Below are 13,985 nucleotides of genomic sequence, written 5' to 3'. Positions count from 1 at the left end.
TATGAGATTATGATGTTGTTGAGTTATTGTCTCTATAGGTCAGTTTTTTAAATCTCGCAAACGGTAAGTATGCAATAAATAGTTTTACTTATGATAAATAAATTTATTTAAATTAAGAGTTATATTAGTTATTTTTATAATTTTTACCAACCTTTATTTCTGTATCGGTGAGTAATGTGATATTCTTACTGGGTTAGTGTAGCTCATCCTTTCATTAACCATTTCAGATCGAGAGCATCGAGATCCAGATCTCTACTAATAAGGGGGTTGTGAATAATTCACCACTTAGACTCCCTTCAAATGCTAGTTAAGGTCGTTTTATGATACATAATTGTTTACTTTTTATTTATTTTTTATTTTTTCGGTTATTTTTTTAGAATCGTCATTCTTATAATTTTATTGGGTATTTTAAATTATTATGTAAGTAATGTAAACGCTCACTATATTATTTTGCTTCCGTATTCAATTTATAATTTATTCTTTTTTAAGTTTCGAGTCGTTTCATATATAACATCTAACGAACAGGATTTTGCTCTTTGTGATCAGTTTATCCAGAGTTATAATGCGCTTCCATAATACAAAAAGAGCCACCCTGGGTGTTGCTTTTACTTTTCAAACCATCTTTATTGAGAACTTTTCATTCTAATCTTATCTTTTGCTCAAATGATGATACAATCGACTAAAAATAGGCTTTTGAAACTCAAACTCCAAATAGGTTAATTCTCCTAACTCTCTTATACTTTGTACAAGCATTGCTTACATGTCATGGATTATAGCTCATCATTTTAAGATTTTGAGGAGACCTCAACACTTGTTATCAATTTAAGGCTTAGGATCACAATTTGCTATGTAGATTCAGTGTTTGAGGCTTCCTTCGTGATCAAATGCTACTGATTTTTTGTTTAACATTCCCTACGTTCCGATTGCTTTAAAAATTAATTTGATTAATCATAAAGAAAACATGTTTTATTATAAAAAATTAACACCCATTTTGATCATTATAATAAATATATGTGCAGATTAATATTGAAACCGTTTTTAATAAATTGAGCAAATTAGTGGTTTACAAAGTATACACGACACGTGATATTTGTTAGTATTAGGACAAATATTAAATTTATTGATTTAATTAATTTTGGTTGACTGATTTGGGCACTAATGAGATACGACAAAATTAAATTAAAAATGAGTAATTACTTTCTTTTGTAGTTTAATTCTTGAAAATTTTTAAAAATTTTAGATCCAATTGTAGCAATGGCTTTTCTGAAAAGTCAACTATTTGGAATTATAGTAAAATATTAGAAGTTTGTGTAATTTATAACATAAAATTAATCACTCTCTAAATTCAGAGTTATTATTCAATGGACACTAAATTTAATTACACTGAAAAAATGGTTCAATTCTCATTTTTTAATTTGCAGTTATTTCATTTCCTTTTAAGAAAAACTCTGACAATAATTAAAAAATCTCAAAATTCTGGAAACTGAAATCAAAGAATTCTAAACTTAATTTTCCTCCCCAAGATTTTCATTAAAAAAATTCTTCCCCCCTAAATTAAAAAAATGTCACAGAAAAATCCTCTAGAATCCCAAAATACCAACTAAATTTCATGAATATCCCAAAATTTCCATAAAATTACAAAAGTTCCCGCAAGAAATTGTTTTTTGATGGCATGATGTGGACCATATACGTTAAACACAGTCAAATGACACGGCAGATTAGTAAGTCAATCACTTTCTGAGACTTTTCCAAATCTGCTGGGCCCCTACTTAATACTACCGAATATTCATCGTCTCCCTTCTTCAATTTTCCTTCTTAATTTTCTTTTCCCGCAAGCCAAACACTCCCAACCATTCTCTCTATTTTCCTCTGTTTGACGACGAACATTACGGGGAGATGATCAAAATGGAGAAATCGAGTTTGGGAATCTGGTTTTTGATTGTTGCTTCGCTTGTTTCATGCCTGGCATTGCTCTGTGCTGATTATCTCACGTTTGGGGGCATCTATGGCATCACTCTTCTCTTCAGCAACTTCACTACTTCGATCGATGCTTCGAAATTCGTCTCTGTTAATTCCAGTCAAGTTTCCAGCTCGTCGAGGATGGCAGTCAGTCCTGTTCCGATGATCGACAGTGGGAAAACAATCGAGAAAGAAGGTCAGCTCAACATCATTGACTCTGTTTCGTTTCTCAGGAGTAAAAGTCCATCGATAACTGAAAGTACTGAAATCGCCATTAATGATGGAGCCGAGATTCTCACTGGAGGCCAGGAAGAAGATAACTGTTTAGGTCGATACATATACATTCACGATCTTCCAAGTAGGTTTAACGACGACGTAATCAAGGATTGCCGGAAACTGATTAAATGGTTCGACGTGTGCCCGTTTATGGCGAATTCGGGTCTTGGCCCGGCGGTGGAGAATTCCAGAGGGGTTTTATCAGAGAAAGGCTGGTTTATGACGAATCAGTTTTTCTTAGAATCAATTTTTCGCGACAGAATGAAAGGTTACGAATGCTTGACGAACAACTCAGCCATGGCGTCTGCAATTTACGTTCCGTACTTCGCGGGATTCGATATAGGTCGGCATTTATGGGGGTATAACGTATCGATAAGAGATTCTCTGGGTAAAACTCTGGCGAAATGGCTCCGAGAGCGGCCTGAGTGGAAATCCATGGGAGGCAGAGACCATTTTTTTGTAGCTGGTCGGATTGCTTGGGATTTTCGCAGAGTAAACGACGAACAAGACGAGTGGGGAAGCAAGCTCATGTTCTTACCAGAATTTTCCAACATGACGATGTTGACCATCGAGTCAACTCCATGGAACAACGAAATCGCGATTCCGTACCCAACGTACTTTCATCCATCAAGCGACGACCAAGTTCGTCAATGGCAGAACAGGGTACGAACCCGAACCCGAACCCGGCGGTTCTTATTCTCCTTCGTCGGAGCCCCACGACCCAACATGACAGGCTCCATTAGAGGGAAAATCATCAAACAATGTTTATCATCAACCAGGCGCTGCAAGCTTCTGAATTGCCATGAGAACAACTGTGATGATCCTGTTAAAATCATGGAGGTTTTTCAAGACTCTGTTTTCTGCTTACAACCTCCCGGCGACTCCCTCACTCGCCGGTCGATTTTCGACTCCATTCTCGCCGGCTGCATCCCGGTTTTCTTCCATCCCGACTCGGCTTACACACAGTACTTATGGTATTTCCCTAGAAACAATACCAAATACTCCATTTTCATACCCGAAGAAGATATAAATAAAAAGGGAGTGAGTATCAAGAAGGTGTTGGCTCAGGTTAGGAAGAAGAAAGTAAAGAGAATGAGAGAGGAGGTTGTGAATATGATCCCCAGTATTATATACGCAGACCCAAGTTCGCCATTGCTGAACCTTGAAGACGCATTTGATGTAGCGGTGAGCAGGGTTCTTGAGAGAGTAGGGAGAGTAAGGAGAAACATGAAGGAGGGCAAGGATGTTGCCGCAGTCCGTGGTTCGACGATTAAATTGTCAGAGAATATCAGAGTGAACTGAGAATAAGGTGTTACTTTTTGGAACTCATATATATATATATATATATACGCACATATATATACAGAGAAAGAAGAATTGAATTGGGTATAGATTTTTTTGGCTGGTAACTTTCCTTCTGGCCTGACAAATTGTCCGAACTTCCATTTTTTCCCTTATTCCCCTTGGTAGTTGTTTATTAAGAAGTTCTATAAATCTTCTGTGACTGCTAACTTAAAAAAGGAGTCATAGTTTTAGCTTTTTTCTCATATAGGATGTGTATATGAAAACAATGAAAGGTTTTCTGTTTAACATTATTTTTTTTGTTTATAAAGAACTGTAATATTGTTAATTAACTTTTTAAAAAATATTGTTGTGTGTGTGTGCATATAAATGAGTATTCTGATTTTACACGTAATTATTAATTATGGATTAAGATTCAGTGTCTCCACTACTTTTATATGTAATATAGTCATTAGTTTTGTCCTTATCAATTTTATATATAGCTATAAATCAGTATTAGAAAAATAAATAAATATGAATCAAACATTAAATTTGAAGTAGACAATATGTTTACATAATACCATAACAAAATAATATAAATATTAAAATTATGGGATGTCAATTTTGTTAACGAAAAAAAGAAGAAAATTCGACTAGAGAAAATTATTCTTCAATAAAAAAAATGCTAGGAGATTATAATTTTAATAAAAATAAATTACTATATAACTACTAGTTAATTTTCTTATATAAAAAAAAATATAATTTTTAAAAAAAAAATATAAAAAAGAAATGTATTAGATAAGTTTTTTATTTCTTAAAAAAAAAAAAAAAAAACAAACACACACACACACAAAACTAAGTCAATGACCAACATAAATTTCAACGTAATTTTCTCCATAAAAATAGCATGAAAATAAAAAATTTCATAATCAACAAAAAAAATTTCAAGTTTAGTTCGTAAAATTTTAGATAAATAAAAAGTATATTTTTATGTAATAAGAAATTTGGAAATTGCGGTTTGTATTTAAAAAATTAGTTTCAGTTAAATAGTGCCGCGCTCCTAAAACGCAGCCGTTTTGGGCATCCTGAATGGAGCGAAGAACATACGATATATCCCTGGAATTGAAGTTTCTAGTATCCTAGCCGAAGGGGATTTGCTTGCTTGCCGCTCTGATTTCATGTACCTTCTTTCAAGGTTAAGCTTCTCTGTTCTTCAATTTTTATCTTCAGTTTTTTGCGGGAAATCTTTGATCCATTTATTGTCTGCATTTTATGATATTGCTAAAGCAAAATCGTCAACAATTTGTTGGAAAACCTTGCAGGTCTACTCATCAGTAGAGTTGTAAAACATAATGCTGACAGGAAGAGAGAGCTTGATCAGATTGATTGGCAGACGCAGAAGATTCCTCCCTAATCGCAAATCTCTTCTCTCTAGACCTCTCCAGGTACACTCTCTCTCTCTCGCGCGCGCGCGCGCGTTCTCGTTTCGTTAACATTTCACTTTTTGTCGCGTCGATTGTGCATGTATATGTAAATTTATATGTATATCAAAGCTAGAAGAGATTCAATACGTGTGCTTTCATATATATATAATATGCAATTGATTATTTTAGATAGCCTTGGTTTTTGAAGGGCTTTTTTCTTTCTTTTTTAAACTTTTTGAATTTTAATGTTTTTAAGCTTGTAGCTTTTAAAACGTGACATTCAATTCATTTTTCTGATAGTTGCTAAGCCATTTAACGGATTTTTATGTGTACTCTTGAAAATATAAGTCCAGAATTGTGAATTTTAAGTTCATGTCCACTTCTTCCTCGTTTCTCTTTGAATACTAAATTTTTTGCTTACTGTAAGTTTGAAATTTTTAGAGTTCCCTGAATTTCTGCATTGATAAGAATGGAAAAATCAATTCAACTGAGAGTGTTGCAAAATCATCTGAGGATAAAATGAGTCCCTCTGGAGCTGTAGAAAATGAAAAAGGCGTTGCTGATGAGATGTTGTCTTCTGATTGGGTAAACTGTCCTGTTTGCGGGAAAAAATTCCAAGGAGGGGATTATATGATCAATTCACATCTGGGTATGTTGTTATTCTCTATTTTCTTCTTCGTCCTCTCTCTCTCTCTGTAAATCTCTTGCTTATTTCTCTTTTATATATTCATCTTTTATTCAATTGATAAGTACCCAGAAAGGTTAAGGAAATATGCGTGTTATTAATATCTCCAAAATAGACTTAAAAATTACTGTTATTCCAGTAGTGCATTTCATATTACCAATTGTGCATAAATGTTTTCAGATTTTTTGCATCTTAAGTGTTAATGTTGGTTCTATTATTGCTGTTCAGCATAAAAGTGTGCAAGTGTCTCTGAGTATTCAAAACTCTTGTCGTCCTAGTCGCTTCATTGCCTAAACCATTCTCAAGTTGGGTTTTTTATTATGTAAGGTGCCAGTTTCTCTACTCCTTATGCAACGGGGGGACACACAAACTATTTTTTTTGTACTACATCAGTTTGTAAATGAATATTGTTGTTTATCAATTTACAACACATGTTTTGTTGTTCGTCATTTGACAGTATGTGGTGCTTTATCAATCATCATGTTATAATGCACATTAGTGCTTCGATACTCAGTGAGTGGGAAAGCTTTGTCTTTTCCTGACTTGTTGTCAAATATTAGGTCAACTCTACCTTCTTCTTTTGGTAATCCAGGATATGTTTGAAGGAGAAATTCATGCATGATATTTCTCCTGGTTAAATTGTTGTGAATTTTCTTTTTGAGCAAAATCGATGAATTCACAAATCGAGAGAGAGGAACTCCTGCCCTCAAAAGTGAATAGATCAAGCTTCTGAGAGTTCCTGAACAACCATTTGCTCTTGAAAAATTTGTTAGGTGGATATCTTCGTTACAAAGTTGATGCAGCAGTATTTTGTATTATGTTATTGTAATTTGATAGTCCACTTGGCAGGTTTTCCTCAAAGATCAATTTCGATTAATCAGGTTGGAATATTAGAATTTTGGATGCTTCCAGAGGTTTTTAATTTGTATTTGTATGTGGTCAGATACTAAAAATGTGCGTTGCTATTTGTTTTACACCAGGTAGGGATTAAGAGAACTGCCTCCCTGTATGATGTGTGAAGTATCATGCTACATCCTAATCCAGTTTCTTGTATATAACATGATGTTTGCTGCTACTAACCTCTGAGTCTTGATGCTTTTAGTTAAATTAATGGCCTTCAGATTCATGTCTGTCAAGAGGAACCAAACGAAAATTGACGCAGCGCACCCTACTGCAGTTGAATTTTTGCTCAAGATCAAAAGTTCAACTTCTTTCTAATGGATCAGAGCGACTGGCGATGAATGCAATTCATACAGGTCCTGGGCATTCACTTGCAAAGAAAGCTACTCATAGATTCCCCAACCTTGTTGTGGCCGAAGAAAATGATCACAAGGCATGCGGACAGCTGTTGAACTTGGGGTCCGTTGAACAAAGTCACAGCGATTGTTTGGCTGAAAATCCTATTAGTGATTCAACTATTCACTGCAAGGTTGACAGACTATTTTCCCCAAATAGCGAGGTGCCTGAATGTTGTACAGATACAACATCGGCTGAAATATCTGCAGTGACTCTTCAAACTTTTATTGTTGGTCGTAGGTTCAGTGATGAAAGGATGCTAAGTTTTGGGATGAGCATCTTTCTTCTTAGAGATCCTGCTAACATTAAGGACCGGAATGCTATCAAGGTTTATTTTGTTTTTCTATCCTTTTGCATAAAATGGTTTTCTCGTGTATGTTCATTAAAGAAACTGTATGGCCCTTTTGCATCAGGTTCTCTCTGCAGATTCTGGTGTCAGCAAAGTGCTTGGTTATCTTCCTCGAGAGTTAGCTCAATACTTGTCTCCATTAATTGAGAAGTATTGCTTGAACTTTGAGGTTACTCAGTTCTTGTTTATTGAATGCTTTGCTGTTAATTTGATTTTTTATGTGCACCTGTCTATGTGTTCTAATTGAGTGAATATGGTAACAAAAAAATAATATGCTAAGCAAAGGAGATATCTCCTCTTCGGAATATCCTGGCAATGAGAAAAAGTAGTAGTAGATGGATAGCCAGCCTTGTACTCTGGTTCTCTTGGCAAGGTTGAAGATAAAAAATTATGGTTTTATACCATCTCTTTGAGAAAATATTTTGCTGAAACAAGCTAAGGTCAGCTAGTTATTGACAACATAAGACTTGTTTGTAGAAACACAGTAATTATTGCAATAGACAATTATATGTTTAATTGTCATTGTTTCAGTCTGAGACTTCTTGCAGGGACGAGTGGCTGCTCTTCCAAAATATTATCCTGAAGTTGTTCCCATTGATATTACGTGTAACAAGATGACATCCAATGATGACAAAGAATACAAGGATTTTGGAGATTTTAAAGTTTTGTGGGAAAAAGTCCTTCAGGTTGTTGAATCTCAGAGGAAACATCCGCCCACTATGATGAAGTATCAGCAAAATTTTAACCTGGTGATAAACGAGGTCCTAGGGAACAATTCTCATCTTTTCACGGCTGATGAAAAAGATTTTTTGGGTATAAAACCAATATCCCGTTTCTTGTTTCTGTAATTGCATTTTTTTAATGTATTATGAACTGCTGCTATGTTTCTGTTGACAGAATCACTCACCTCAGCCTCGGAGGATAGCCAGAGGCTATTTATTCGGCTTTACACACGGAAAGGTGCTTCATTTGCCAATTTCATTTGTTTTTATGTTTTGGTTTTTTCATGTTATTTTCCTTGTAATATGATCCCATTATTATGGCAGTGAGAAATAACTGTATGAATTCCATTTCTGTTTAACGAAGATATCAATTGCATAAGCTGTTAAGAATTATCGTCTTGAAAGAGTTTTTTGTACCTAGAGATGCTGGCTGTGTTCATACAGGATAGCCAAGCTAATAAATATTCCATGGAATGTTACCTCTTCTAAGAGGTCCTTTGATGTCTTAGAAGTGTTGCAAGTCTGGAAGAAAAAAAAAAGTTGTTAGCTCCTGGATCATTTCTATGTGTGCTGCCATCTGATTTTCTTATATATATACATGTAAACAAATATCTAGAACTCAATCAGATGAAGAAACTGTAATATGATTGCTACAAGTAAGTTTTATCTGATAGAACTGTCACAAACAAACATGTAGTGGTTGCTGCAATGGGTATTGTTGTATAATTTTGCATTATGGTTTCTTGCAAGCAATTTGCATTATGATTATCCCTCCTCTCTATATACTTTTTTTGAAGATTTTTTAGTTGATAAAACGTGGATCTAAATGGCTTTAGTTGTTCATGTTTTATTGTTTTGTGCTATTTGCGTAAAAGTTAAAAGCAATTTGCTACAGATAGCTCCTGTTATCTTCTTTCTTAATCCTATAGTTTTGTTGGTAATAATTAGTGACTTTCATATATGCAAATTGCTCTTCTAGGCATGACAGACTTTTGCTTACATTTTGTGGTATTGTAATGTGGTTCACATATTTTCTAAACAAGATAATCGGAGTCCTTAATATGGTTGTTTGAATCAGGGCCATGGTTTCGTTTGTCTAGAATTTCCTACCCTGAAGTGTTGGATTCTCAAAAAGCTGTTGGGGAACTCATTGGTAATTTTTATATACTAGATATATTGACCATAACTCTTCATGCCAAACTTAAAATTGAAGTTATTAACGGGAAAGTTATTTTCCTTTGAATGTTCAGCAATAGGCATGATCTGTCCGTTTGAAGATGGAAATGAACTACATGACAATGATATGAAGCATATCTTAGATTTACTTAATGTCTTTGAGCTCCGTGATATTTTGTCTATGCTTAAGAAGGTTTGTATTTCTGTAATCCAATCACTCTGTCTCTTTTGTTGCATGATTTTGTTAAATTTTTTATTTTATTGAGAGTAACAAAATAACAATGTCATATCGAATGTTAGTTCATCTATCAGTACAAAGACTTTAAGAGATCGGAAGTTGTTGCTGGCAAAGAAGGTTGGGTGAATTATTAATTATACTAATCACATGGTTGCCTAAAACTTGAAGTGTCCATGCTGGCGGGCAGAGGTTGGATGCCCACCCAGCAGGACATCACCTTTTTATGGAAGCAGGAGGTCAATCTCAATTCAGATAATTAAATTTTGTACATATCATTTCTGGAAAAGAAAAAAGAAAGAAAATCTTATATATTGATGGAGCATCTTGGTTGGATCTTTCTAATTTTGGTTGCATCCATAGTTTATGCTCCGACAGTGATGAATTGACTTCTGATGACTACACAAGAAGAGATCTGCTGTGTGGACAGATACGGGTCAAACATTTTTTCTTTTGTAGCAGTAAACTTATTGGTACTTGTATCTATAAATAAGCACATGATGTATATATGCATGCACAATATAGGCCAATTAGCTTTTGTTCAAATAGGATGCCTTATCATCATTCCTCTTCTGTAACAACTCTTTTCCATAATAATACTTCTTCCTCATTTATGAAGGAAAAAGATAAGTTAAATTCTAGTTCATTGCCGTGTCTTTTATGAGCTTTTTACAGTTTGGTGCTTCTGTTGAGGTTTCAGAATTTTGATCGTGGCTCAAGAAAGCAAGATCTTATTGGGTCCCTTCTTTCTTCCTATGAAGACGGGTTATGGTACATGCGATTTTCATTATAGACACATTAAACCTGCTAATTTGATGAATTAGTGCGTGTTCATTAAGTTCTGTCTTCATCAACCTTGGTTTCCAATGTGCAGTCCGCTCCTCCCAAGCTTGATTTCAGATAAAACAGGGTTTTGTGTTAGGATATCTTCACAAGCTGAATCCCTTGTCTGGCGTGCTGAGGTGATCATAAATCTCTGCATAGTGTTATATAAATAGACAATAGATGTTTAGATAAACTTATTGAATGATTTACAACTACTCAAGATTTTTATTGCTATTGCAGAGGCTTTTCTTTCTGAATGGGGAGCAGGATCTGTCATCTTTTGTATTGGTGAATATGGGGATCGTCAAGTATCCATCTTACAAGTGCATAATCACAGAGCGAATCTTCTCCTGTCAAGTGGAGCTGCTTGCTTATGAAGAGGTCTTTGTTTCCATGAGAACAAATATTAACATTCTGTGATGTCTACCATATTAAACAACCTTTTATTGCAGGCTATTGAAGTTGCACAAATAATGGATCAATCTCTTGATAAAAACGAGATTGATATGGTGTTGAGATGCATCACGATAGCTGACTCCCATATTTCCAGCTCTTATACAAAAGAATTTAAATCCAGAACATCTAAATCAGTTGCTGCATTCAGTTCACGGTTTACTGCATCATGGGTTTACTCAAAGGTGGCTCTATTAGGAATTTCCTTCCTTGAGCGTGAGCGCAGGTATCAAATTTGTACTTATGGATCATTGTTTTTATTTATATGCATACAACATGATTGGTTCCAGAATCAATCATAATTAGACTTTCATTATATGTTCCTGGGGAAACTATTGGCATTCATCAATCATTTAACTCCTTTCCATGATGGACCCTGACATGATTATATAGATAACCAATGCTAACTAGAAGTTAGGAGCCTGCAAAATCTGGAAAATAGTTGACTTATGTAGATACTGCATACTATTCACCTCTATGCATTTGAGATTTTAGCTGCGTAAAGAACTTATTTTTTCTGGTTTAGGTACAATGATGCAGTTTATCTACTCAGGCTCTTACTTGATTGTCTCAATTGTGATGGAAGAAGAGGATATTGGATATTAAGATTGTCTGTTGATTTGGAGCACATGGACCTGCCCAATGAGAGCCTGTCAGTTGCAGAAAATGGATTATTAGATCCATGGGTACGTGCTGGTTCAAGAATGGCACTGCAAAGGCGAATTCTTCGCTTAGGAAAACCTCCAAGACGTTGGAAAACTCCAAGTTTTTCAGATTATATCAAGAGAAAAATCCCAGAGGTTATTGCTCTATTTATTCTCCCATGGTTTTTAACTTTCTAGAATCTAGATGCTCCTTGATTCTAGAACTTTGAACTAAAAGTTGTCGTCTGATATTCTGACATGCTGTCCTTTTCTCCTGTTTGATGACAATTGTTGTGGAGTATAGGTTCATATTCAAGGGAGACCTTTGAATTGCGAAACTGGTACAAAGAGCAGGTTTTATGGAGATGATGGGGAACAATGCGGTGTAGAGCAGCTCGCATTGCAGTATTATGCTGGGGAAGGTGGAGGGTGGCAGGGTGTTCATTCTGAAAGTGGCATTTGGTTGACTATCTTCGGACTTCTTATGTGGGATATTTTATTTTCTGACGTGCCAAATGTTTTCCGCACCAAATTTCAGGTTTGATTTTCAAGCTAATAAATTGATTTTGTATAAAATAATGATCACACAGAATATTTCTGTTTGCTTACAATTGAAAACAAAACAGTATAAGTATGAACTAGAAGAATACTTGTCAACCTATCAAAGATGTTTTAGGATGAAGGAGAGACAAAGGAAGAGAAGAGATTTGTGTTTCTCACATCAAATGAATAGTATTTTGGTCATTTGCCAGATGAATGATAGGAAGGCCCGAGCTTCATAGGTGCAGGAATAAAATCAAAAGAACTTTCTGCTCAGTTCCATGTAGTTTCTTGGGATAAGAGCACCAACTATAGTTTCAGAGTTTGGTCTGTCCTACCTTTTCTTGTAACCTTTCTAATTGAGGAATAAATGTCTGTGTTTTGTACGGAGGAAAGAGAGAGGGATATGACTATTCTTTTAGTGAAAGAAAGGGTATGGATGGACTTGAGTAATGAAGCATAGTTCGTTAAAAGCGTAAATTTTCACTCATCCTTAAAATTTTTTTACGAAAAGGACTTCTTACACTAGTCTTCCTTGTTTGCGAGTTGAAATTGCTTAAATATAAAATATCGTGCTTTCTGCAGACTGCTCCCCTGGATTTAGAGACCGATGGCTTTTATTTAACAAGGGAGAGTCTTATAGAGTCTCACCTTAAGAAAATCAATGATGGTATGGCTGAAGAGATGCTCATCACATCATGGGAATTGCATTTGGGGACAAATTGTAGAGGAGTTCATTGGGAAAGGCATTCTCTCTCTGAACTCCGGGCAGCTGTCACGTGCATTGGAGGTCCTTGTTTATCCTCACTCTGCCGACATCTTGCTCAAGATTACAAGAGCTGGTCCAGTGGAATGCCAGATTTATTGCTATGGCGCTTCCACGGAGACTACAGAGGTGAAGCAAAGCTTGTTGAAGTTAAAGGTCCAAGGGATCGACTCTCTGAACAACAACGAGCATGGCTATTGCTTCTAATGGATTGTGGGTTCAATACAGAGGTCTGTAAAGTAAGCCCTTTGCCGCTATCTACATGAGAGACATTTGCATTTGTATTGATGACTTTCTCGAATGCATTTACCTTAGCAATCTCTTCAACAATAAGATGAAAGAAGGGAACCCATATGAGGCAATGAGCTTAGCCACATAGTTAAGCACTTGTCTCTCAGTTATGAGGGGTCTCGTTTCTAGTTCCTGCATGTGCTGCTACAAAGTGTCAGAGGGGAAAAAGCAAAAAAGAGAGAGAGAGAGAGAGAGAGAGAGAATACTCTGCCAATTCATTGTTCACCAGAATATTGGAGGCATAAGACATTAACTTTTCTGGATGATTTTTCTTATTTACTTTTTAAAATGAGAATTAATTATGGTGATTAAATAAAAATGAAGAATAATTCCATGATTCATTATGCTTCTAAGTCATTTATCTTGTAATTTCCTAAACAGTTTATGGTCATTTAGCAACATTACAATGGGAGAAGTTATCATTATACAGTAATTGCTGAATTACTACATAATATTACTAATATTACTGCATATAAAACTCATTACGGCTTAATTGGATTTGTGAAGTATTTGAAAGTCGGGATCCAAATTTTTTTTTTACTTCTAATAGAGTCTAATGATTGTGGAAATTATTTATTGCCTATATGACTTCCAAGAGTGATGCTCATTGCGCATGTACTTCTCATCCCATACATCAATCATAAAACAAAGGCTTTACATGTTAACATGCTTTTTAATCATTCACTTCCATATCATGATACATTTCTGGATCAATCAAACATGGGCATCAAAAACATTTTCCAACGAGCAAACATATGCAACAACTTGACATGATGAGAGGGGATATGATGTAATGATAGTGAGTCCCATGAGCAAGTACATACATATGGCCAACAGAGAATCATGGTTGTGTTTTTTAAGGAGGTTTAGTCTTGATACCGTATGTATATATATGTATATATATCACGCATGATGCGTATAATAGGAGAGGTATGATGGGTTTTCCTTGTGCAAAATGATTTTTCTTGGAAGCGTGCCATCCATATTCGTAGCACCTAGTAGTCTCCAGAAGGGAACAGGTTTGGTTACCCAAAAGAGATTGTCAACAATGTTTTTCCCTGTT

At 35.3% G+C, this 13,985-nt stretch overlaps 2 protein-coding genes across 4 annotated transcripts; both read left to right on the top strand.

Annotated features, from left to right (window-relative positions):
* The first annotated feature begins 1,833 nt into the window (after nucleotides 1–1,833).
* On the top strand, nucleotides 1,834–3,888 carry LOC110821773 (putative xyloglucan galactosyltransferase GT12). Its single transcript, XM_022051719.2, has one exon. It carries the CDS (start codon nucleotides 1,897–1,899, stop codon nucleotides 3,535–3,537), a length of 1,641 nt encoding a protein of 546 aa, XP_021907411.1. The 5' UTR covers nucleotides 1,834–1,896; the 3' UTR covers nucleotides 3,538–3,888.
* Nucleotides 3,889–4,563: 675 nt separating this feature from the next.
* Nucleotides 4,564–13,263, top strand: LOC110821695 (zinc ion binding/nucleic acid binding/hydrolase). 3 transcript variants are annotated; one of them, XM_088216015.1, is made up of 16 exons: nucleotides 4,564–4,711; nucleotides 4,839–4,961; nucleotides 5,382–5,589; nucleotides 6,747–7,249; nucleotides 7,335–7,439; nucleotides 7,819–8,083; nucleotides 8,168–8,230; nucleotides 9,071–9,145; nucleotides 9,243–9,361; nucleotides 10,104–10,174; nucleotides 10,278–10,365; nucleotides 10,469–10,609; nucleotides 10,681–10,907; nucleotides 11,208–11,481; nucleotides 11,630–11,863; nucleotides 12,451–13,263. In XM_088216015.1, the coding sequence occupies exons 2-16, from the start codon at nucleotides 4,869–4,871 to the stop codon at nucleotides 12,895–12,897; spliced, it is 2,913 nt and encodes a 970-aa protein (XP_088072141.1). In that variant the 5' UTR covers nucleotides 4,564–4,711; nucleotides 4,839–4,868; the 3' UTR covers nucleotides 12,898–13,263. The 3 variants fall into 3 exon arrangements, with proteins under 3 accessions (XP_088072141.1, XP_088072142.1, XP_088072143.1); XM_088216016.1 differs by lacking the exons at nucleotides 4,564–4,711; nucleotides 4,839–4,961; nucleotides 5,382–5,589 and adding an exon at nucleotides 5,637–6,506 and having other exon boundaries at nucleotides 6,606–7,249; XM_088216017.1 differs by lacking the exons at nucleotides 4,564–4,711; nucleotides 4,839–4,961; nucleotides 5,382–5,589 and having other exon boundaries at nucleotides 6,931–7,054; nucleotides 7,162–7,249.
* Nucleotides 13,264–13,985: the final 722 nt, after the last annotated feature.

Source organism: Carica papaya, chromosome 3 (genome assembly GCF_054855325.1).
Source record: "Carica papaya isolate Zhongbai chromosome 3, ASM5485532v1, whole genome shotgun sequence".
Lineage (NCBI taxonomy): Eukaryota > Viridiplantae > Streptophyta > Magnoliopsida > Brassicales > Caricaceae > Carica > Carica papaya.
Note: the sequence above shows the minus strand (reverse complement) of the source record. Positions and strands in the feature narration are given on the sequence as shown.

What these genes read in the sequence shown, in the direction of transcription:
- LOC110821773 (XM_022051719.2), top strand. Translation starts at nt 1,897, where the DNA reads ATGATCAAAATGGAGAAATCGAGTTTGGGAATCTGGTTTTTGATTGTT.
- LOC110821695 (XM_088216015.1), top strand. Translation starts at nt 4,869, where the DNA reads ATGCTGACAGGAAGAGAGAGCTTGATCAGATTGATTGGCAGACGCAGA. An exon ending in AGGACCGGAATGCTATCAAG is followed by an intron (nt 7,250 to 7,334) that starts GTTTATTTTGTT and finishes CTTTTGCATCAG; the next exon opens with GTTCTCTCTGCAGATTCTGG. An exon ending in TTTTCCGCACCAAATTTCAG is followed by an intron (nt 11,864 to 12,450) that starts GTTTGATTTTCA and finishes TGCTTTCTGCAG; the next exon opens with ACTGCTCCCCTGGATTTAGA.